The sequence below is a fragment of the Cetorhinus maximus genome, chromosome 22 (assembly GCF_964194155.1).
Source record: "Cetorhinus maximus chromosome 22, sCetMax3.hap1.1, whole genome shotgun sequence".
Lineage (NCBI taxonomy): Eukaryota > Metazoa > Chordata > Chondrichthyes > Lamniformes > Cetorhinidae > Cetorhinus > Cetorhinus maximus.
In genome coordinates, this window is record NC_135900.1 from 13,172,250 (window position 1) to 13,197,726 (window position 25,477).

The 25,477-nt window shown below is 41.2% G+C and overlaps 2 protein-coding genes across 19 annotated transcripts in view; one reads left to right on the top strand and one right to left on the bottom strand.

Moving 5' to 3' along the window:
- Positions 1-25,477, bottom strand: part of usp15 (ubiquitin specific peptidase 15) — a 120,516-nt gene that overhangs the window by 64,346 nt on the left and 30,693 nt on the right. For 12 of the 18 annotated variants that reach the window (XR_013580169.1, XR_013580168.1, XR_013580170.1 and 9 more), the window contains 2 exons: positions 17,049-17,194; positions 11,364-11,425 (listed from right to left, as the gene is read on the bottom strand). Coding sequence is in view for 12 of the 18 variants with exons in the window: in XM_078567828.1 (XP_078423954.1) it covers positions 11,364-11,425; positions 17,049-17,194 (208 nt within the window). In the remaining 6 variants the exon portion in view is untranslated. The other 6 variants (XR_013580173.1, XM_078567834.1, XM_078567832.1 and 3 more) reach the window with 5 other exon arrangements.
- LOC144696489 (chemokine-like protein TAFA-2) overlaps positions 16,422-25,477 on the top strand; it is a 322,848-nt gene continuing 313,792 nt past the window's right edge. Inside the window, exon 1 of the transcript XR_013580181.1 lies at positions 16,422-16,531. The gene's annotated coding sequence lies outside the window, so the exon portion shown is untranslated. The remainder of the gene's footprint in view (positions 16,532-25,477) is intronic.

A 25,477-nucleotide genomic window follows, 5' to 3' on the forward strand; every position in this document is an offset into this window, starting at 1 on the left:
CCTAAATATTGAATACCCCTGGATGTTCAGTTTACAAACTTGGTCACCCTGCAGCCATGTCTCCATGATTACAACTATATCATAACCGTTTATATCTATATGCGCTGTTAATTCATCTAATTTATTGCCAATGCTCCGTGCATTAAGATACAATGCCTTTAGACTTGTCTTTTTAACCTTGTTAGTCATCTTAGCTTTATTTTGCACTATGACCTCATTTGCTTTTCACCCTCGTTTTTTCTGTCTTCCGCTTTTGCTTCTTACTTTTCTGTCTTTTGTTTCTATCCTTGTTTCCCCCTCCTGTCTCCCTGCTCAGGTTCCTATTCCCATCAAGGAGCCCTAGAAAAACTGGAGTGAATGGGAATCAGGGGGAAAACTATCCATTCGTTGGATTCATACCTAGCACAAAGGAAGATGGTTGTGGTTGTTGGAGGTCAGTCATCTCAACTCCAGGCCGTCACTGCAGGAGTTCCTCAGGGTAGTGTCCTCGGCCCAACCATCTTCAGCTGCTTCACCAACAACCTTTCTTCCATCATAAGGTCAGAAGTGGGGATGTTCGCTGATGACTGCACAATGTTCAGCACCATTCACAGACTACTTCAGTATCTGAGGGGGTCATGTCCAAATGCAGCAAGACCTGGACAATATCCAGGCTTGGGCTGACAAGTGGCAAGTAAAAGTCACATCACACAAGTGCTAGGCAATGTCTATCTCCAACAAGAATCTAACCATTGCCCCTTGACGTTCAATGGCATTACCATCACTGAATCCCCCACTATCAACATCCTAGAGGGGGTTACCATTGACCAGAAACTGAACTGGACTAGCCATATAAATACTGTGGCTACAAGAGCAGGTCAGAGGCTAGGAATCATGTGATGAGTAACTCACCTCCTGACTCCCCAAAGCCTGTTCACCATCTACAAGGCACAAGTCAGGAGTGTGAGGGAATACTCCCCATTGCCTGGATGAGTGCAGCTCCCACAACACCCAACAAGCTTGACACCATCCAGGACAATGCAGCCCATTTGACTGGCACCACATCCACAAACATTCACTCCTTCTACCATCGACACACAGTAGCAGCAGTGTGTACCATCTACAAGATGCACTGCAGGAATTCACCAAGGCTCCCTTAGACAGCACCTTCCAAATCCACGACCACTACTATCTAGAAGGACAAGGGCAGCAAATAGATGGGAACACCACCACCTGGGTGTTTCCCTCCAAGTCACTTGTCATCCTGACTTGGAAATATATCGCCGTTCCTTCACTGTCGCTGGGTCAAAATCCTGGAACTCCCTTCCTAACAGCACTGTGGGTGTACCTACGCCACATGGGCTGCAGTGCTTCAAGGCAGCAGCTTCTCAAGGGCAACTAGGGACGGGCAATAAATGCTGACCAAGCCATTGAAGCCCACATCCCGCGAATTAATTTTTAAAAAATCGTTCTGAATGGCTGGCAGTCACCTAAGTTAAGTTTACAGCTAGCTAACATGCAACTGACTCTGCATTCCCATTAAATGAAACCGCTCACCCAAGCTCCAGATATTGTCCCTCACTGTTACTAGCTACATATAGCAAGATTTATAAAACTGACATCAGTTTCAGTTTGCAGACTGACTACTGGGTAGCCTTATTTGCTGAGAAACGTTAGCTCATTGCTTTAGCTATGGCTTCAGCTCATCGAAAACTTGACTGCGCGCTTAAGATTGGATTGGGATCCATAAAAGATTGTAAGTTGCCAACATCAGGAACTTTTGTGCATTTGCTTCAGGGTTGCCATGTTTAGAAATACGGTAAGGGTTGCCACAATCTAAACTAAGAATATGTTTTTAAATTTCTTTCATGGAATGTGGGCATTGCTGGCAAGGTCAGCATTTGTTGCCCATCCCTAATTGCCCTTGAATTGAGTGACTTGCTCAGCCATTTCAGAGGGCAGTTAAAAGAACAAAGAAAAGTACAACACAGGAACAGGCCCTTCGGCCCTCCAAGCCGGCGCCGATCATATTGCCTGTCAAACTAAAACATTTTGCACTTCCGGGGTCCGTATCCCTCTATTCCCATCCTATTCATCTATTTGTCAAGCTGCCAGTTAAGTGTCAACCACATTGCTGTGGGTCAGGAGTCACACGTAGACCAGACCAGGATGGTAGATTTCCTTCCCTAAAGGACATTAGTGAAGTAGATGGGTTTTTAAGGTAATTTATGACAGTTTCATGGTCGCCATTACTGAGCCTAGTTTTCAATTTCAAATTTATTTAATTGAATTTAAATTCCACCAGCTGCTGTGGTGGGATTTGAACCCATGTCCCCCAGAGCATTGACCTGGGCCTCTGGATTACGAGTCCAGTGACATTGCCACTACTCCATCATCTCCCCATCTGCTCCTTAAAATATCTTCATCAATCCAGAAAAATTATGACAGAAAATAATTCAACTATTTTTAAATTTCTCAATGTAGTTTGCCACATTCAGAATCATAAATTTATGTGCATAACATTGTAACATTCTGCACTTTTACAAAATTTGCAATTCAAAATTACAGCTATTCTTAAAGTAGCTGAACCGGCTTATTTTCAAAGTGCTCTACTGAAACAGTAAATACAGTAAGTTAATCCTTAAAATTTAGAAATCCCCAACTTTAGGTGGGTAAATAGAAAAAGAAAGGAAAGGGAGTGAGTATGAGATCACGAGCAGGAGGGCAAGAGCGCTATTGAGCAAGAGAAAGAGGTTTGAATTTATAAAGCGCCTTTCATGATCTCAGGACATCCCAAAGCGCTTTACAGCCAATGAAGTACTTTTGAAGTGTAGTCACTGTTGTAATGCAGGAAATGTGGCAGCTAATTTGTGTCCTGCAAGCTCCAATATACAACAATAGATAATAAGCAGATAGTTTTCATTTAAAAGTAATGAATAAATATTGGCAAGAACACAGGGGATACTACTCTGCCCCCCAACCCTTACTCCTCAAAGTAGTGCCATGGGATCGGTTATGTTCAAGAGAGCAGATGGAGGCCTCAGTTTAACATCCCATTTGAAAGGCGGCACCTCCCATAGGGCAGCATTCCCTCACTAATGCACTGGAGTGTCAGCCTAGATCTTTGTACTCGAGCCTCTGGAGTGGGACCTGAACCCAAAACTTACTGATTCAGAGACCAGGGTGCTACTGAGCCACAGCCAACACACAATATGTATTAAGCAAAACAAATTTAGGGAGTTTAATACAGTTAATTTTTATTTTTCATTAAATTATAACTATTAGCATAGCTGTGTTTCTGCAATGAGGCTCTGAACCAATTAAAAACCATTTGCAGCAAAGACAATTACAAGTTGTCCAATTTTGACCAATTAAGGAGAGCGGTCCTTGATCCAAAAATTCAATGTCAATGCATGCTTTTTACGAACTAATCCTTTAAAAGGGTATACACAACACAATCCAAGCTACTAGATTTTTAAAAAATGTAGAACAAAATTAAGGATTAAGACAACAAAAATGTGGAGGCACCTGGACAGCTGAACATACAACCCATGTTTGAACTGTGGAATGCTTCACCTTCGTTACAAGTTAGTGCTCTACACTAACATCAGTAGCGCAGTCTCAATCAATGGGTGGGAAACAGATAGCTTTCCGATTAAATCTGGAGTCAGGCAGGGCTGCCCTCTCTCGCCTGTCCTTTTCGTGTGCTGCATAGAACCCTTTGCCGAGTCCATCAGGAAGGATCCGGGCATAAGAGGAGTGACGATCCCAGGCAGTGGAGGCACTCAGGTAAAAGCCTCCCTGTACATGGACGACGTCGCCGTCTTCTGCTCGGATCCGCTGTCGGTGCGCAGACTGATGCACATCTGCGACCAGTTCGAACTGGCCTCGGGAGCCAAGGTAAATCGTGGGAAGAGCGAGGCCATGTTCTTTGGGAACTGGGCTGACCGATCCTTTGTCCCCTTCACTGTCAGGGCTGACGGCCTGAAGGTGCTGGGGATATGGTTCGGAGGGACCGGGGCATGCGTTAGAAACTGGAAGGAGCGAGTGGCTATGGTGAAAAGGAAACTGGGCATGTGGGAGCGACGCTCCCTCTCCATTGCGGGTAAGAACCTGGTCATCAGGTGTGAGGTACTCTCGCTGTTGCTGTACGTGGCGCAGGTCTGGCCCATTCCAGACTCCTGCGCGATGGCGATCACTCGAGCCATCTTCCGCTTTATCTGGAGGTCGAAAATGGATCGTGTCCGCAGGGACGCGATGTACAAGCCTCTAGATAAAGGGGGAAAAAACGTGCCCAACATCGCCCTCATACTGATGGCCACCTTTGTGTGTGGCTGCATCAAGCGGTGCGTAGACCCTCAGTACGCAAACACCAAGTGTCACTACGTGCTGAGGTTCTACCTGTCCCCGGTGTTGCGAAGGATGGGTCTGGCCACGCTGCCGCGGAACGCTCCGAGTAGTTGGACCGTGCCGTACCACCTGTCCCTGGTGGAAAAATTTATGCAGAAAAACACCTTTGACCACAAGTCCATCAGGCAGTGGTCAGCACGTAACGTCCTAGAGGCCCTGAGGGATAAGGAGAGGGTGGACCCTGTGGGATGGTTCCCCGAGCAGACTGTCAAAGTCATTTGGCAGAATGCCTCATCGCCAGAACTTTCCAACAAGCACCAAGACGTAGCTTGGCTGGTGGTGAGAAAGGCCCTCCCCGTCAGATCCTTCCTACACGCCAGGAAGCTCACCCCCTCTGCACGTTGCCCTCGAGGTGGCTGCGGTGGGGAAGAGACCGTTGTTCACCTCCTTGTGGATTGTGCCTTTGCAAAGAAAGTCTGGAGAGAGATGCAGTGGTTGCTGTCGAGGTTCATCCCGAGCAGTTCTGTGACACAGGACTCTGTGCTCTACGGGCTGTTCCCAGGGACACACACCGAGACAAACATCAACTGCAGCTGGAGGATCATCAACTCGGTGAAAGAGGCGCTTTGGTCTGCCCGAAACTTGTTGGTCTTCCAGCACAAAGAGTTGTCCCCGACCGATTGTTGCGGACTGGCACAATCCAAAGTCCAGGACTACGTGCTGAGGGACGCACTAAAGCTTGGGGCAGCTGCCGCAAAGGCGCAATGGGGAAGGGTCGCTGTCTAAGACCTTTCTACCACAGCGCACCGAGAGACTGGGAACTGTTTAGAGCCCCTCGGGCTGTACAGATCAAAATGAAAGGCTGTAAATGACTGTAATATTGTTTGTACTGATGCACCTGGTGATACATTTTGTAAAAGTTTAACCTGGATTGTACCCTTGTAATGTTGGTTTTGAAATGGTTTTGAATGTGATTGAAGATAATTTATGAATAAAGTATATTTTTACAAAAAAAAAAAAAAAAAATCTTCCTTCTGCCAATAGAGGTCTACTGAGCATGGTGTGAGTGGCAGTATAGAGCTTCTCTCTCTTCCCGTGCAGTATCCTTGTTGATGGTTTACCATGTTTTCACTAGTGGGCAAGGTGAGGAGGCAGGCCCCAAGAACTACCTCAGCCAATACGGGGATTGAACCCATGGTGTTGGTGTTACTTGCATCATACTCTAGCCATCTAATCAAATGAGCTAACCAGCCCCCCTCAGTATATTTAGAGCTTATGGCATGCAAACCAACAACAGCAACAGCAAATTTACATTCAACACAGCAGCAGTAGTCAACATGAGGCAGTTGCTCCTGGAACAGCAGTGATATTTAGCTAGATTTTATTTCCAATTTCCAGCATTCATAGCATTGGCTTACCCACTAATAAAAATATGAAGATTTGCATGTTGTTATTTATAGATTTTGGTTATTATTTTGTTTTAGAGTCACTATGATGTATTGTTATGCTTATGTATACAAGCAAGTGACAGCCAAGAGGGCTGAAATAACTGTTGCAGTATTTCACAGTACTAATTCATTATGGCTAGTTCTGCTAATGATCTGAGCTCCATAGGAAAGGTAATGATCGCTGTTTCCAAAGAATCAGGTGCCCAAGGGAAGGTAAACAAATGCATACATTTGTAGAGCGCATTTCATGACTTCAGAACACTCCAAATTAAGACAGTTATATGGCCTATTAAGTACTCTTTTTAAAAAAAAGTAGTCAGTGTTATAAAATGGAATACGTGGTAATCAATTCGCAAACAACCCATAAATATGTGATTATCTAGTACTGTGACAACATGGCAAACACTATGCACAGATTTCTCTTTCTTTCCATATATTTAGAAATGGTGTTCTCAGAAGAATGATATGCCAAAATGAATCAGATTCAAAATTTGTATCTTCTGTTCCGGAATTTGTCATTCAACCAACTGAGCTATGAAGCACTTCAGCTCCAGTTAAACTCAACTGATCTTCTTTTAAATAAACTGAGTTTTTAAATCTTATTTTTGTGTACACCATTATTGATTAAGATTTATTTTCCTCCAAATTATTTGTCTTGTACAATGAACACTGGTAGATGATAGACAAGATACATGAGTGTTCATGCTCCGTGCACAGCTGTACAATTCATTTCGATCAGTTCTCTATCTTCAATTATAATCACCTCCAATTCCAAGGCATTAATAAGAATGATGAACATTAATGGAAAATCTATTTGAATACATTACAAGCAAATTTTATTGTGTAGACAACTGAATTATGTATGCTTGACCATGCCAGTTTCTAGTAATCTCACAACTACTCAAACTGAACTTCAAGCATCAAGTTTACAACCAGTTGGTGTCTGCTCAAATAAGGCAAGCCAAATAAAAACCATCCATGCAGTCAAAACTATGGGCAGATATACAAAGTAGTGATCCAACCTCCAGGTTCATCCATTATAAACTAAGATGAAAGCAAAATACTGCGGATGCTGGAAATCTGAAACAAAAACAGAAAATGCTGGAAAAACTCAGCAGGTCTAACAGCATCTGCGAAGAGAAAAAAGTTAACGTTTCGAGTCCTTATGACTCTGAAGAACAGGAGGAATATAAAGAGCACAAATATGCCATAGCTATTTAAAAACAATTGCAGCTTCCTCTGTTGTCAACTTTTAAAAATCCCTGTGGCTTCCTGTGAAGTACAGAAGGGAAATGAACTACAGACTTCATTGCAAGAGGAATGAGAGATCTCACTTTAGACCGAGTAGATTAGTTAGCTCAGAAGAAAAATATGCACTAGCAACTTATTTTGGTTTATATACCAAACAAAATGAATGATTTTTATTCTTGGGATATATACAAAATGTTTCGCAAGAACATAAGAAATAGGAATAAACCACACAATCCTGCAATTCAGTATGATCATGGCTGATCTTCTCCCTCAAGTCTACTTTCCTGCCTGTTCCCCATATCCCTCGATTCCCTGTCTATTTTGGCCTTAAATTTGTTCAACAATGGAGCATCCACAACCCTTACAGTGAAAAAAATTCTCAACTCAATCTGAAATGATTGGCCATTTCCCTGAGACTGTGCCCCCACGCTCTAAATTCCCCAGCCAGGAGAAACAACCTCTCAGTTCCTGCTCTGTCAAGTTCCTTCATGTTTCAATGAGATCACCTCTCACTCATCTAAACTCAAAACTATAGGTCCAATTTACTCAGTCTCCCACATTGGTTCTTGGGGTGCAACAGTTGACTTATGTAGAGAACCTATGACAACAGTTGACCTACGTAGAGAACTGTGCTGCCTCCAATGCAAATATATCCTTCCTTAAATATGGAGGCCAAAACGGCACACCAGGTGCGATCTCACCAAAGCCCCAGACAATTGTAGCAAGACTTTTCTTATTCCTATACTCAAATCCCCTTGAAATAAAGGTTACCATGCCATATGCTTTTCTAATTGTTTTCTGTAGCTGCATGCTAACTTTGTACAAGCAAACACAAGTCCCTCTGAACATTAACATTAACAAATTTCACACCACTTAAAAAATATTCTACTTTTCTATTCTTACTATCGAAGTGAATAAGCTCACACTTCCCCACATTATACTCCATCTGCCATCTTGTTGCCCACTCACTTAACCAGTCATATCTTTTTGTGGTCTCTCTGTGTCCTCCTCTCAGCTTTGCTACCTAGCTTTGTATAGTTAGTAAACGTAGTTACATTACTCTTGGTCTCATCATCCAAGTCATTAATGAAGATTATAAATAGCTGAAGACCCAGCAATGATCCTTGTGACACTCCACTAGTCACAGCCTGTCAACTTAAAAATGCCCTGTTATCCCTACTCTTTGCTTCATGTTCATGAGTCAAGCCTCCATCCTCCCAAAGTACTCACTCCATGAGCCCTTATCTTGTGTATTAACCTTTTATGTGGCACCTTATCAAACACCTTTTGGAAATCAAAGTATACTCCATCCATCTACCCTACTAGTTATACCCTCAAAAAAGTCTAAATTAATTTGTCGAACATGATCTCCCGTTTGTAAAATTTTGATCATGTCATGATCTTCTAAGTGCAGTCCTTTAAGTTGCATGGACTATAGAACTGTGCAAGAGCACTGTAGGCAGGCAGCAGTGCTTGATCATTCAGAGGAAACTGAACACATTTATAAAGATAATGCCAAGATCGGTGGTGCTAAGTAAATATAATCCTGAAAAATATTACAGGATACATGGAACGTGTTCAAAATTATGAGTCATCTAGACAGAATAAGTAAACTGTTCCCGCTGGCAGAAGGGTCAAGTATTAGAGGATACGGAGTTAAGATGTGTTATGATGTGGCAGGTGATATATGCCAGGTGGACCAAATCCACAAGGGAACCATGGCCACACTATCACAACGGTTTTGCAATTTGTATTTATTACAAGAAGTTTTGTGCACTAAATTCAGAAGTAATGAGTCCACTAACACCTTTAGAGATATTAAAAATTAAATTAAAACATTTATTGACACATGAAAAGAATTCAAATATATATATAAAAGATTACCGTTATTTAATACTATAACAAATCCCAAAATTCCTAATTAACCTGACTCCCAACTACACACCCACTTTAAGGCAACAGTCCAAAATAGACTTTAAATTTAAATAAGCAATCCAGCAAGGTTACCACAGCACCCACTCGACAGTGGGATCCCAAAGGCTTCGAACACAACTTTAGTTACTGTAGCAGCACTTCTTCAGAGTGGCTGGGGCTTCTTCCAAGTCTGTCACACGGTGTACCTTTCAAGGTTTTACATGGCCACCCTACATAGCCTTCCATCCTTCTTTATATATGTTTCTCTCGTTTTGTGAAAAATTCCATTGTTCTACATGTCTTTGGAAATTTACTTTTCCCATAATATAAGAAACTTTCATGTTGTCAATGCAGCCTTTGTCCTTTTGGGAAAAATAAATGTAATAACTTTGCCCTGTTTATCTTGTTAGGTGTAAGCATCCTACTATCCCTTTGAAAACTCCCCATTTATCTTAAAATGCAAATTTCATTCACTCCTGATCTATTGACTTTTATACTCTAGCTCACTCATTAGCATTTCAAATGCCCTTTTTACACCCGACTCTGATAATTTCGACCTTGCAGCATATCTGACTCTAATTCAATTAAATCAGTCACACAAGCAGAACCATTCCACATTCACACCCATAAGCATGCAATAAGATTATGAAGAATACGATCGTTTCATGACAGATGATTAGCAAAAGAACCAACAGTGACATAAGGTAATTCTTTTGTGACATAAGGAAATTCTTTTGTATGCAACAAGTGGATTGGATCTGCAGTGAGGCTGTGATATTAATCATAATAATGACAGATGAAGAGACCCAAGACTGTGGTGGGGATTCAAGCCTTGCTTTCAAAAGGAATTGGATAAGCACCTGAAGAGAAAAAAATTATAAAGCTATGGTGAAAGAGAGGAGTATTGAGACTAGCTGAGCAGCTCCTGCATAGGCATGATGGGCCGAATGCCCGCCTCCTGTGCTGTAACCATTCTATGATTCTACGCTTATTTGTGAAGGGTAAACGTGCAGCATGTAAAATTTATATGCCTATAAGAATACGTACAATACTGGTTATCAGAACTCTGCAGCCCAGGTTTGCACAGTCTCTTGACACTTGGAAAGACTTAAAAACGTTAATTCATAGTTGCAATGTGCCATGAGCTTCTGATTTGCCTTGGCATCTGGAGGGAGCAGTGTGAGGGAGAGCCAAGAATTCAGGAAGTCCTCACTTAACGGCATCTCACGCAACTAAATTTCGTGTTAACATCACTCTCCAATTAGAACCCTGCATTTGCATTGTGTTGCTACTGTTTTATGTTAATGTCACCATACCCCTAGGCCTTCCCATGTAACTCCTGTGTTGTGCCTGCAAGAACTGGGTTTTGGGCAAGGTGGGGAGCAGGCAACCTTAGGAGGGGGTTATGAGCCTCAGACAGACTGTTTTTGCGTAACGTCATTCCGCATCAATCGCGTTTTCCAGAAACCAATTAACAATGTTAAGTGAGGCCTTCCTGTAAAGGCATCAGGATTGTCACCATCAGATGTTTCATAAACTTTCTGGTCCATTTCCCTTTCGCTCATTTATCTCTTTTAAATTTACATAGCATTTTTAAAAAAACTCCATACTGGCCTCTTTTAGTCAAGAAACCAGAATAGTCTGGGTCAAATATTTTTTCTGTGGTCATCTACGCTTCTCCATCATCAGTGGAGATAGCTTCCTTCCGATGCTTCCAGAATCAAATCTTGGTTATGTCAAGCTAAAAACAGGCAAACTGCAGCCAAAGCAGGTAACTGAATTTGGCTGTGAATTGAATCAAAATTGTGGGTAAGATAATGTAGTGGTTAAAGTACTGGACTAGGAACCGAGACAACACGAGTTCAGAATTCCATGATGGTAAACTGTGAAACTGAATTAAATAAATTTAGGAATTTGTAGCTGGGGCAGGGGTGGAGAGATGCCAATGGGGCCTTCAGGAAAGAGAATGTGCCTCTACACATTATGGTGGAGACGTGACTTCACTCCACTGCTTGAATCACTCTAAATATCTGATGAATCACCCAAGCAAGTTCCTCAGTGTTAAGAGCAATAGTTAATTTAAGAGGACAAAACCCCTCACCACCTTCATGGGACAAATTGTAATAGGCAATAAATGCAACCATGGCAGCAATCCGCAAATACAGAGAACAAGCTAAAAGAAAATGAAAAGTTTACTGTTAAGAGCCGTGAGGCAGCCAAGCTTTGGTTCAGCTGATCTCAAATGTTTCTGAAATTTGTGCTCTTTTGCTTTAATTTGATACTGTAGCTTAGGTCAGAGGTGAGATACCAAAATTTAATTGTACATTGAAACAGATGGACAGTTTCAGCAACATGTTCATTTAGGATTTGCTTTAAAAAAGTGCAAAATAAGATAATTAAATATGACAATAACAAACTCACTTATTAGTAGAAGGACCTCTTGGCCATGTTCCATCTTCATTCTTCTGCTCTATTACCAGTACCTTTTAATTAAATTACACAGAGTTTTAAAGGGAAATAATGGTGCACAATCACACAAAATACATAATTCACTGGGCCAATAGAAAAGCTGACATTGACATTACATAGTAACTAATCTTCACAAAGGACATCTACATATTAAAAATCTTACTTCTACATGCACCCTTAATCTCTTCATTAATAAATTAGTAGGTACATTTTTATAATGGAAATCAGCAGTGTACATTTGTCATGCTGTAATTACAGCCTCCCCCTACAGCGCCAACAGTGGAAGTGTACAACTGTAGTATGACAAGCCTTCACAGAATTATAAATATGGGCATAGCAATTCATCAAAGGAATAGAATTAGGGCAAAATGTATGCCTTTGGAATGGAAACTGAGTTATGTTCCACACCCTGGTCCAATGACAGCCCCCTTTCATCTGAACATATGTTTGCTCTCGATTCCCTATGCACCTGGTTGTGCTGGGAAGAAAAAAGGAAAACTGCAAGAGCTTTGAAATCTGACAAAAATCAACAAGTGCTGAAAGTACCCTCAAGTCAGTTCATGCCATTGAACAGAAAAGACAAGTTCTGGTGCTTTGGAGTGTATCCTTCATCAGACTGACTTGATGACTGTTCTTCCTGCCCTGGATCTAATCTGGAGAATTTTATTAACTATGCTTCCAATTTCCACCCATTTCTCACCTTCTCTGATCTTCCCTACCCACGCTTCTCACACTTCCATCTCCAACAACAGGTTTTCCACTGATATTTATTATAAGCCCGCCAACTCACATAACCATAAAATATGCTTCATTCCACCTTCCCGCCTATAAAAGGACTCTGCTCATCCCTCCCAGCTTTTCCACATGTTTATTCTGAGGAAGGGGAGGCATGGCATAGTGGTATTGTCACTGAACTGGTAATCCAGAGACCCAGCGTAACGCTCTGGGAACCTGGGTTTGAATCTCACCATGGCAGGTGGTGAAATTTGAATTCAATAAAAATTTGGAATTAAGTTTAATTTTAAAAAAAACCCATTGTCGATTGTTGGAAAAACCCATCTGATTCACTAATGTCCAGATGGGTTTTTACAACAATTGACAATGGTTTCTAGACTTTTAATTCCAGATTTTTATTGAACTCAAATTCCACTATCTGCCGTGGCGGGATTTGAACCCAGGTCCCCATAGCGTTACCTTGGGTCTCTGGATTACTAGTCCAGCGACAATACCACTATGACATTGACTCCCCTGAAATTAGGAAAACTTCTCTCTAACTCAACTGTGAAAGCTCTATTGGAAGAATACAGTGCATTAATCTCAATTAATTTTTTAACTATACAATGTTATGCAATTAGAAAAGATTCAACTATTTTCAGAAAGGGCTGTAACAGTTACTTTAACATTACATTTCCTATATAAATTTTTCTTTGTCCATGGTAACTCAGGATACGAGAGAATAAGAATGTGAGTAATGAAGTTATACAATTGGGATCAATCCCTGTTCTGAGTTACCTAGCCACAGCAGATGGAGCAACAATAAAAGCACAAAACTGACCACTGTAGACTGATAGGCAGGGAGAAATTATCATCCAGAGCTGATTTGTTCGTCTACGTGCACATGTTAGATGATGACATCAGCAGTCTGGGCAATGAGTTAAACAGTATCCCGTTTAAGCACTCAAACAAAGAATGGCCAGTCAAACAAGGCAATTGAGGGTACCTGGCAGCTGGGGAAGCATTCCTTCAGGAAAAAAATTTGGAGGTTTGTGGAGGGGAGGTTTGGGAGGTGGGGGAAGGGCAGTGTGGGGAAGGGAAGTCAAAGAGAAGAGAACTGAAATGTTTAAAAAAAATTGGGTGTATACCATACTGGAACAAGGGAAAGCCGAGCTTGACTTGTTTGTTATGAAAACTTCAGAAGAATCATATTTAACTAGGTCATACGTTGCACGTATTTTTCTTTCCATAGATATGTTGTATTCTATTGTGTCGGCAGGGCTGGGGTGTGGGGGGAGTTAAGCATGGCAGGGGACAGATTCTCAGAATCAACTGTCTTTGTCTCCCAAGTGTTCTAAAGGTTTCACTGGGTGCCTGATACAAAGTAAAATCAAGCCAGAAACAAAGGAATGAGGAGACAGAAAGAAGGAAATATGTATATCATATTTATACTACACCAAAATAGCATTTGATTAATGGTGATAATAATGCAAGCAGGAGCCATGTTTTCATTGTTCCTACCACTGTGAAGTTGTACAAGAAGCACTGCTCAGATTTTATTATACAATTGACTGATAATTCTATGCAAAGTAAGCTTCATTTTGTACAATATTGTTTCTTTCCTCCTCTCCTAATGTAGATTTACACCAATACATTCCTGCTATCTTTTCACAGGTGATTTGAGTGTAAGGATAGCTTGCCGCTTTTAAACAGGTTTATAGTCCAACATCTGTGGTTCTGAATCCAGACTGGAGTGAACGAGGTCCACCTCAAATAAGTTTTGGGGATGCTTCCAATTTTCTGTATCGAGGGGATTTTTTTTGAGGGAATAACAGGGTACTGGACATGCACACAGAATATCTGATATAAACACAGAATAAGAATCTTAAATGGGAGGATTTTTTTCCATAATTTCAATGTTATCAGATCAGTTTTATCACAATCCAATGTGGCAACTCCAAATGGCAACTATTTTGAGTAAATGTGATCCACTGTTTGTTGAAATTTGAATGCTTGAAGCAATTGTCTACATCACTGAAGAATCAGTATCCATGTTATGGCTTTCTATGTCAATGATGCACTTATCATGGTTTTTCTCATTCTTTCACAGGATGTGGGTGTCACTGGCTAGGCCAGCATTTGTTGCCTACCCTTAACTGCCCTCGAGAAGGTGTGTGCACCTTCTTGAACCACTCCAATCTATGTGGTGTAGGTACACCCACAGAGCTGTTAGGGAGAGTGTGCCAGGATTTTGACCCAGTGATACTGAAGGAACGGCAACATAGATATGTGGCTTGGAGGGAAGCTTGCAGGCAGTGGTGTTTCCATGCATTGCTGCCTGTGGGAGTTGTTATTGAAGGGGCCTTGGTGAATTGTAGTAGTGTATCTTATGGATGGTACACACTGTTGCCACTATGCATTGGTGGTGGAGGGAGTGAATGTTTAAAGGTGGTGGATGGGGTGCCAATCAAGCAGGCTGCTTTGTCCTGGAAGGCATTGAGCTCCTTGAGTGTTGTTACATCGCACTCATCCAGGCAAGTGGGGAATGTCACACTCCTGGCTTGTGCCTTGTAGATGGTGGAAAGGCTTTGTGGAGTCAGGAAGTGAGTCACTTAACATAGAATTCCCAGCCTCTCTGACCTGTGCTTCTAGCCACAGTGTTTATATGGCTGGTCCAGTTCAATTTCAATCCAAGGCAGCAGCTCACCAAGTGTGGCACCAAGGAGCCCTAGCAAAACTGGAGTCAATGGGAACTGAGGGGGGAAAACTCTTTGCTGGTTGGAGTCATACCTAGTGCAAAGGAAGATAGTAGTGGTTGTTGGAGATCGATTGTCTCAGTTCCAGAACATTCATGCAGGAGTTCCCCAGGGTAGTGTCCTAGGCCCAAACACCTTCAGCTGCTTCATCAATGATCTTCCCTCCATAAGGTCAGAAGTGGGGATGTTCACTAATTGTATAATGTTCAGTACCATTCACAACTCAGATACTGAATCAGTCCATGAACATATGCAGCAAGACCTGGACAACATTCAGGTTTGGGCTGATAAGTGGCAAGTAACATTTGTGCCACGTAACTACCAGGCAATTATCATCTCCAACAAGAAAGAATCTAACCATCTCACCTTGACATTCATTGCTTTATGACTGTGGTGGCTTTACCATCACAGAATCCCCCCTACTATCAACATCCTGAAGGTTACCATTGACCAGAAATTGTAAGCGCTAGTTTTAGATAGCCCTACCTATTGTAAGTGATGTTATCTAATAAACCGGAAGTCTATTTGAGTCAACTGGCTCATATTTGGAGATGGAATTTTAGTCTTTACGCTTGAATTCAAATGGTCCTAGGTTCATTGAAAACTCCCTATACCTAATCACCCTGCATCTACTGAAGCCAGTTCCTGGAGATCAATTCTTGCACTGAAGTTTTGAAATATAAAGCTAGTTTTTAAATTTATAAGGAATGAATCAGCTAGGTTTTTACATCAATCAAGTAGCTTTCATCCATGGTATGATTTGAACTCATGACCACGGAGTAAAAAACTAAAATTAAAAAGAAATTTTTTAAAACTCGAGGAGCTAAATGGTCTATTCCTGTTCCTTTGTTACCTCTTCCCTCAGTGGATAAATGATTGCTCATATGTGAGGGGAAACCATCAATGAATCATAGTCACGACCAATGAATCATAATCATCGACAGTGAATTGAGAATTATGCTTTGAGAGTTTTTATTTTGCTGGCATGACCATTTTTTCCTTCAACTTGCATTTATGTAATGTAGGATATCACCACAATGCACTTCCCTGCGGTGCAAAGAAAATGGACAAAGGGAAATTAGGTGGGTTAATCAAAAGCTTGGTGAAAGAGGTGTCTTATAAGAAATGTTTTCAAAAAGAAGGTGGAGGTGGTAAAGTAGTTACCAATGCTGGGGCAAAGAGAAAGAAGATTGCACAAGATGCCAGAGGAACAGAAAGTCTAGGAGGGGAAGGACAGGTTTTAATAGAACCATAGAAAAGTTACAGCACAGAAGGAGGCCATTCGGCCCATCTTGTCTACGCCAGCCCGAGGACACCCAGGTGCTCTTTCTAATGTTTTAGAAGGTTAGAAATAAGGAGGGGAGAGGTCATGGACTAAATTTGAGGCATGTGGTAATCTCAGATTCAAGCCCCCATTTGGCACTTCAATATCTGCCAAGCAGTGATAAAGTTCACTCACTTCTTGGCATAGCTGCAACACGAGTCAGCCCAAGTTAAGAGAAATAGTTCACTTCTGGGAAGTTAAAAAAAAGGTCACCATGAATGATCTCAGTGTGCAGCCAGTTGTAGAACTGTCTGTGCTTTGCTCCCATTACTTTCTCATTTGATGAACACTGAAATGAGGTGCGAAGGAAGGAACTGGAAAAAATTGTAAGCAAAATGTTTTCCAAAAGACACCCAGCTTAAGGAATATAAATACAATAACTGTTGCTTATGGCCGTTTTTAGCAGCCATACAAAAAGCAGATAGGTCTGCCAGTAATTTATATGTGCCTGTTCAGTCAGATGACAAATGTGTTTATGTATACAAGTCCGACCAAATTGGGAGAGACCTCAGACTTGCTTCACAGAGCCACCTAGTGACTGATGGTGTAAGATTTAATAAAATGAAATTGTTGGCTTAGCAATTTACAATGTGAAATGTGGCCACAAAAGCATCAAAAATTGTGACATCAGAGTAAGGTTTATGGACAGTTAGTAGTACATGCCCCATTCAAGGCTTTCAGGAGTTATTTGTTACTAAGGCGCCATAAACGATCTTTAAAGGTGAGATTTGAAATTAGAAATCACTACTAGTTTCAGGAACTATCAAACCTATACCCTAACCTCTTCACCTTCAATTGCAAATATAAATCAAAGACAGAATACCATATTTTAAACTACTATACCTGCCCTTGATATAGTCCCGCATCTTGTATTGTGCTATCGGGCTTATTCAGGGGTTCGAATGTGTTGCTCATATACTTATTCCACAATCTAATTTCTTTTTCATCTGGAATACTAAACAGTTTCCGCATCTCCTTTTCAATTGTATCTGAGATTTAAAACAAAAACAATAATAAGGAATCTCTTTCCAGTCATAAGTACAGAGGATATTTCCAAAGTTTGACCAAAGCAACCATTTTTGTTATTCAGTGGTATGAAAGACAGATTATTAGTCTTTAGTTATGCACCTCGGTGAATATTTATTGAATATAAAGGTATATAGGAGGCTTCTTCAAACTTTGAATGATGTTCAAACTTGACATACAATTTGTACAGTTTCCATCCAGCAAAGGAAATTGCTCAGGGACAGTAACCCTTTAAATGTTCATAGTTCATCAGGTGATTCATACACATTCCTATACTTTTGCACCTAGGTTGTCAGACAATTTTCTAAGAACAGAAGTTAAAGGAACATGAATGATGAAATAAAAACAGGTGGTTAATGAATTAGAAGAGAATGCATTAGATTCACTAAAGGTTAAAGAACAAGCCACATATTAAACAAAGCGCTTCAATTAATGGAATGAAATCAGAAAATGTTGGAAACATTTTGCAGATCAGGTAGCATCTGTGGAAAGAGAAACATTAGTTTCATTTAATGATTTCCTTTAGCTGGCAGATCTTTGTGTGAATCAAAATGACCAACTCATTGGTCTGTAAAGTATAGTCAAGCCAGGCATTGAATACAATTTCAGACGAACATCCCTTTGGCAGTGTGGTTTTTTAAAACTTCCCACACCAGGCATTATTGTGACATGAGCACATCCCAACTATCAGTAATTGTAGTCTATATTTTCACAATGGTCTGGGTTGAGATTACTAAATGATCCTTAGGTGCCAGAGAAAAGGCTTTTATCCCATCTGACTGGACTAAATTCAAGCCCAGCTCCCGACATAAAAGTCAGAATACTGACCCACTGTATCACCCAACCTTTTTTGACAATTTTACCTCATGTACTGCGAGTCTTGATGTCACTAAGGAAGTGCCATGGAGAAGTTACTGATGTCAACATTAGTGCGGCACATCTAACAGAGTTAAAATCAAAATACTGCTGGTTGATGGCAGTAGCTTTTGCATAATTCAGCTCCATCAAGTTAACTTGCTGGCTTGCACACTAAAATTCATCAGATGTATTATCAAAAGACTTATTAGAAAGAACAGATATCAAAACTGCCTCTTTAACAGTATTGTATGCATACAATAGCTTTATTTTTGCATTAAACTGGCTTTGAACCAACGAAGTACAATGCATCTAAATATATGTTCGGTCTTATATTGACAACTGATGTGATTATCCAGAAACACGTTCCTACAAATGTCACATAACTGTGCAATCCTGTTTTGGTAATAGGGTTGTAATGATTATTCACAACATGCGAGATTCAGCTGACAAAAACTTGCAAACTCCCCAGCAGCTAAACAGATGAAAGCATGGCTGGTTTAGTACTGTGCTACATGGATCAGGAAGGCCCCAGATTCAAACTCTGGTTGGTGCAGAGTTGAGCATAACACCTGGTCTCAGGAACTATGGACTGCTGATGGTGGAAAAGAGAGAAGGTTACCACTTACAATTATTATCCAATACCCCCGTTAGTAATTCCATATATGAGTGTGGCGGGTGAAGACAGAATCAGGTTCATCTGTGATCCTCCCCAGTGTGAAAATGCAGTCAAAGCTCGGGTCTGGCTATGCCATTACAGCACAGTCAGGATTCATGGAAACCATCTCCCACTAAGAGACATTACCTTTAGCATGGTTGTGTGTGTGTGTGTGTGTCTGTGTGGGGGTGCTGGTGGGGGCAGGTGAATAGGAGGCAATGGGATCAAAAGACACAAACCTAGGAGAAAATTGAAGCACATATTGAGGGCTTTCAAATTATATTTTAAAACTCTTCACATTCTTAATTGGACTAGACATTTACAACTGCACTCAATAGTCAAGTTATATTAGCATGCTCACGCAAATAGGGCATTTCTGCATTCTTAGTCATTTAAATTTTACTGATAATTGTTACAACACAAAAGTTTCTCATGTTCATGCCAGACCGTTGCATTTACACCAAGAACACAATCTTCTACAGATTTGTTCGGCACAATATCAAATCAAAAACTTTGCACAAAACACCAGTAGTGAGGCTTTGCCTTCCAGATGTTGTCACCGTGGAAAACTCTCTTATGCAGAAGTTCAAATACTTGAATTGAGTATCAATTGCTGAACCAGGATTATAGCATATATAAAGCTACGGCAAACCGAGCAGACTTTTGCCAAGCCTTTCTGTGCTCCAAACAATGACCAGGGTAATTCTGAATGAGGTCCTCCCAGGTCATAGGTAACGCCTATTGTTATTCTGCTTCATATTTTTACGATCTTATAATGAGGATAGGGTATATTAGAAAGTGATATATATATAGCAGAGAAATTTGATTATCTAAGAACAGAAAGGGCATTCAACGCTAGTGTGGGAAGAAGGGGTTCTGATGCATGGGTCACTGGCATCAGTACTCGGGCAAGTTGGGAATGGGCTCCACTTAAACCAGGTTGGGATCAGTGTCATGGTGAATCATATAACCAGGATAGGTCTTTAAACTTAAGAATGAGGGGAAGGAATCCAGTGAAGATAAATCAAGAAATCCAAAAAAAGTAAAAACAATAGAACAGTGTAGTGATTTGGTTAAAAACAAGCAGAGTGGAACAGGTAGGGGCAGAGATTAACGGTAATAGAATATCAGTGAAAATAATAAGTTAAAAAAATTAAGGGTTCTCTATCTGAATGTTTAGATCTAATCGTCATTAGAGAGACATGGTCATAAGGTTGGGAAATAAATATTCCAGGGGGCACAACACTTTGAAAAGGCAGGCAGAACAGAAAAGGAGGGTGGGGTATCACTGATAGTAAAGTATGGCATAAGGGCATTAGTGAGAAAGGAGCTTGGTTCAGAAGATCAGGAAGTAGAATCAGTATGGGTGGAGATCAGGAATAACAAGAGTCAGAAAACACTGATGAGTGTAGGTTACAAGCCTAGGTAACAGCACTTACAAGTTAAGGGTAGTATTAGATTAAAGGAGGCTTATAATGTTGCAAAGAATAGTAGTAAGCCTGAGGATTGAAAATGTTTAGAAACTAGCAAAGCGTCACCAAAAAGTTGATAAAAAGGGAAAAAAAATAGAATGAGAGTAAGCAAGCAGGAATGTAAAAATAGTTTGCAAGAACTTTTACAAGCATATAAAGAGCAAAGTAGCTAAAGTAAATGTTGGTCCCTTAGAAGCAGAGACAGGAGAAATTATCATGCAGAATGAGGAAACGGCAGAGACATTGAACAAATATTGTCTGTCTTCACAGTAGAAGATACAAGTTACACACCAAAAGTAGAGGGCTACCAGGGGCTAACATGAGTGAGGAGCTGAAGGTAATTAATATCAACGGAGAAAAAATATTAGAGAAACTTATGGGACTAAAATCCTACAACTCCTTGAGACCTGATGGCCTACATCCCAGGGTTTTAAAAGAGGTAGCTAGAGATAGTGGATGCATTGGCTATGATTTTCCAAAATCCCCTAGACTGTAGAACAGTCCCAGAAGTTATTAATTATAACATTGCTTTTCAAGAAAGGAGAGAGAGGGAGAGAGGGAGAGAGAAAACACAGGAAACTACCGGCCAATTAGACTGGCATCAGTTGTCAGGAAAATACTGGGACTATTAAGAAAGTCTCAACAATGCACTTAGAAAATCAGAATATGATCAAGACAAAGTCATTATGGTTTTATGAAAGGGAAATAGTGTTTGACAAATTCTAGAGATTTTTGAAGATTTAACTAGTAGGGTGGATAAAGGGGAACCAGTGGATATAGCATACTTGGATTTTCAAAAGGCATTTGATAAGGTGCCACATACAAGGTTAATTAACAAGTATATGGATTCCTGGAGTTGGGGTAACATATTAGCATGGATAGAGATCAGTGCAAAAGATAAGGCTGAAGCATTTGCTACAATCTTCAGCCAGAAGTGCCGAGTGGATGATCCATCTCGGCCTCCTCCGGAGGTCCCCAGCATCACAGGTGCCAGTTTACAGCCAATTCAATTCACTCCACATGATATCAAGAAACAGCTGAAGGCACTGGATAGTGCAAAGGCTATGGGCACAGACAATATTCCAGCAATAGTACTTGTGCTCCAGAACTTGCCTAGCCAAGCTGTTCCAGTACAGCTACAATGCTGGCATCTATCCGGCAATGTGGAAAATTGCCCAGTTATGTCCTGTACACAAAAAGCAGGACAAATCTAACCTGGCCAATTACCACCCCATCAGTCTACTCTTGATCATCAGTAAAGTAACAGAAGGGGTCATCAACAGTGCTATCAAGTGGCACTTGCTTAGCAATAAACTGCTCACTGACGCCCAGTTTGGGTTTGGCTCGGGCCATTCAGCTCCTGACCTCATTACAGCCTTGGTTCAAACAAGGCGGCCATTTCTGGCATCAAGGAGCCCTAGCAAAACTGGAGTCATTGGGAATCGGGGGAAAACTCTCCACTGGTTAGAGTCATACCTAGCACAAAGGAAGATGGTTGTGGTTGTTGGAGGTCAGTCATCTCAGCCCCAGGACATCACTGCAGGAGTTCTTCAGGGTAGTGACCTCAGCCCAACCATTTTCAGCTGTTTCATCAATGACTCTTCTTCCATCATGAGGTCAGAATTGCCAATGTTCCCTGATGATTGCACAATGTTCAGCACCATTTGTGATTCCTCAGATACTGAAGCAGTCCATGTCCAAATGCAGCAAAACCTGGACGACATCCAGGCTTGGACTGACAAGTGGCAAGTAACATTCAAGCTACATAAGTATCAAGCAATGATCATCTCCAACAAGAGGGAGTCTAACCATCGCCCTTTGACGTTCAATTGCATTATCACTGAATCCCCCATGGATCAACATCTGGGTGTTACTGCTGACCAAAAACTAAACTGGACTAGCCATATAAATACTGTGGCTGCAAGAACAGGTCAGAGGTTAGAAATCCTGCGATGAGTAACTCACCTTCTGACTCCCCAAAGCCTGTTCACCAACTACAAGGCACAAGTCAGGAGTGTGATAGAATACTCCCAAATTTGCCTGGATGAGTGCAGCTCCCACAACACTCAACAAGCTTGATACCAACCAGGACAAAGCAGCCCTCTTGATTGGCACCACATCCCCAAACATTCACTCCCTCCACCACCGATGCACAGTAGCAGCAGTGTGCACCATCTACAAGATGCGTTGCAGGAATTGACTAAGCAGCCTCAGACTTAGCGATTGTCAAACAGGTTTTAGGTACTCACAACCTGTGTGGACAAAAGAGAGGTCTGCAATGTGGATGAGCAGGCTGGCCATGGCACCAAGGTACAGGAAGCCGTTTACATGGGGGGAGCAAACAGGAATGTAGTGGTAGTAGGGAACAGTATAGTGAGGGGGATTGACACTGTTCTCTGCAACAAAGAGCGAGAGTCCAGAAGGCTGCGTTGCCTGCTTGGTGCCAGGGTTCGGGACATCTGCTCAGGGCTGGACAGGAACTTGCAGTGGTGGGGGAAGAATCCAGTTGTCATGGTCCATGTAGGTACCAACAACATAGGCAGGAGAAGGAAAGAGGTTCTGCATAGTCAGTATGAGAAGCTAGGTTTCAAATTAAGCAGAACCTCCAAGGTAATCTCTGGATTACTATCTGAGTCACGTGCAAATTGGTATAGGGCAAATAAGATTAGAGAAATTAATGCATGGCACAAAGACTGGTGTGGGAGAAGTGGGTTCTAGTTTGTGGGGCACTGACACCAGCACTGGGGAAAATTGGGGCTGTAAGGTTGGGGCAGTCTACACCTGAACAAGTGTTCTTGTAAATCGCATAACTAAGGAAGTAGAGAGTGCTTTAAACTAAACAAGCAGGAGTGAGGGATCAAGCTTGGGTAGATGTGGCAAACCAAGGGGTAGATTCAAGGCAGGAGACCATAATATTAATATGTGAAATAGGAGTCATAGATTAGCAGGAAGGGACAGAGATAAAACCTAAGAATACATCAATAGTCAAGACTAGGTGTTAAAAAGATAACAAAAAGACAAAGCTAAAGGCTCTGCATTTGAATAAACATAGCATTCATACAATAAATGAACTGATGGCCCACACTGAAGTAAATAAATATGATCTGATAGCCATTATGGAGACATGGCTGCAGGATGACAAGGATTGGGTCCTGAATATTGAGGGATGTATATGACATTCAAGAAGAATAGGAAGCTAGGTAAAGGTGGAAGGGTAGCACTGTTAATCAAGGATGGCTTTTGTGTAATAGTTAGAGGTGACCTTGGTTCAGGAGATCAGGATGTAGAATCGGTTTGGGTGGGGGTGAGGAGTAGATGGGGAAAGAAGTCACTAGGAGGAGTGGTCTACAGGCCCCCTAATAGTAACCATAATTTAGGACAAAGCATACAAGAAGAAATATTGGGTACATTGTGATAAAGGGATGGCAATATTCATGGGTGATTTTAATCTATATATAATCTGGAAAAATCAGGCTGGCAGTGGCAGCATTGATGAGGAGCTTATAGAATGCTTTTGAAATAGCTTCTTGGACCAGCACGTTCTGGAACTAACCAGATAACAGGTTATATTAGACTTGATTTTGTGCATTGTGACAGGATTAATTAATGACATCAGAGTGAAGGCACCCCTAGATAGCAACAACCACAATATGATTGAATTTTACATCCAGTTTGAAAGGGAGGACAATGGGTCCAAGACTATTATTTTAAACTTAAATAAGGGCAACTATGTGGTCATGAAAGCTGAGCTAGCTGAAGTGAACTGGGATACTAGGCTAGGGGATAGATCAATAGAGAAGCAATGGCAGACAGTTAAAGGGAGTTTTCAGAATACTCCGAATAAGTATATTCCTACTATCCATGATTAACTAAAGAAGTTAAGGAAATCATCAAACTTAAGGAAAACGCATATAACCGCGGAGTGACAGGTCAGATGATTGGTCAGAATATAAAAAATGGCAGAGAATGACTAAAAGGTTAATCAGGAGAAATAAATTAGAGTATGAGAGGAAGTTAGCTAGAGATGTAAATCAGATAGCAAGAGTTTCTACAGGTATTTAAAAAGGAAAAGAATAAGTAAAGTGAGTGTTGATCTTCCAGAGAGTGACAATGGTGAGTTAATAGAGGATAATAAGAAAATGGCAGATGAAATTAACAAATATATAGCTTCTGTCTTCGCTATAGCGGATAGAAAAAACATTGCAGTAATAGCTGTAAATCAGGAGGTGGAAGGGGGATGAGAACTTGGTGAAATTACAATCATGAGGGGAAACGAGACTGTGCAAACTAACGGCGCTGTGGGTTGCCAAGTCTCCGGGTCCTGATGGACTTCACCTTAGGGTCTTTAAAGAGGTAGCTAATGAGGTAGAAGATGTGCTGGTGTTAATCTTACAAAATTCCCTAAATTCTGGAAAGGTTCCATCAGACTGGAAAATAGCAAATATAACCCCACTGCTTAAGGGAGGCAGAAAACAGGAAACTATAGGCCAGTTAGCTTGATGCCTGTCATGGGGAAGGTGTTAGAATCGATCATTAAGGAGGTGATAGCTGGGCATTTAGAGAAACTTAAGGTAATCCTGTTAGGCAAGGGAATCAAAGGTTATTGGGGATACATGGGAATGTGGAATTCAAAACACAAACAGATCAGCCAGGTTCTTAATGAATGGCTGAGCAGGTTTGAGAGGCCGAATGGCCTACTTCTGCTCTTATTTTGTACGTTAGTATAAAAGATTGGTTAACGGACAGGGAACAACTGTAGGTTTAACAGGGCATTTTCAAGTTGGCAGGCTGTGGCTAGTGGAGTGTAGCAAGGAACAGTGCTATGGCCTCAGCTATTTACAATCGATATTAGTTATTTAGACGAAGAGACCAAAAACAATGTATCCAAGTTTGCTGACAATACAAAGCTAGGAAGCTTTGAGGGCGACACAAACAGGCTGTAAGAAATCACAGACAGGTTATGTGAGTGAGCAACAAGGAGGCAGCTGGGAATATAATGTGGGGAAGTGTAAGGTTGGTAGTCAGAGTAGAAAAACAAAATTTTTTTTAAAGCATGAAACTTTTCAAGGTTGATATTAGAGGGACTTGGGTGTACTTTTACAAGGGACACAGAGTTAGCATGCAGGAAGGCAAATGACATGTTGGCCTTTATTACAAAGGGATTGGAGTGCAAGAATAAAGTCTTGCTACACTTGCTCATCACTTTGGGGAGACCTTATCTGGAGTGCTTTCATGTAGTTTTGATCTTCATATTTAAAGAA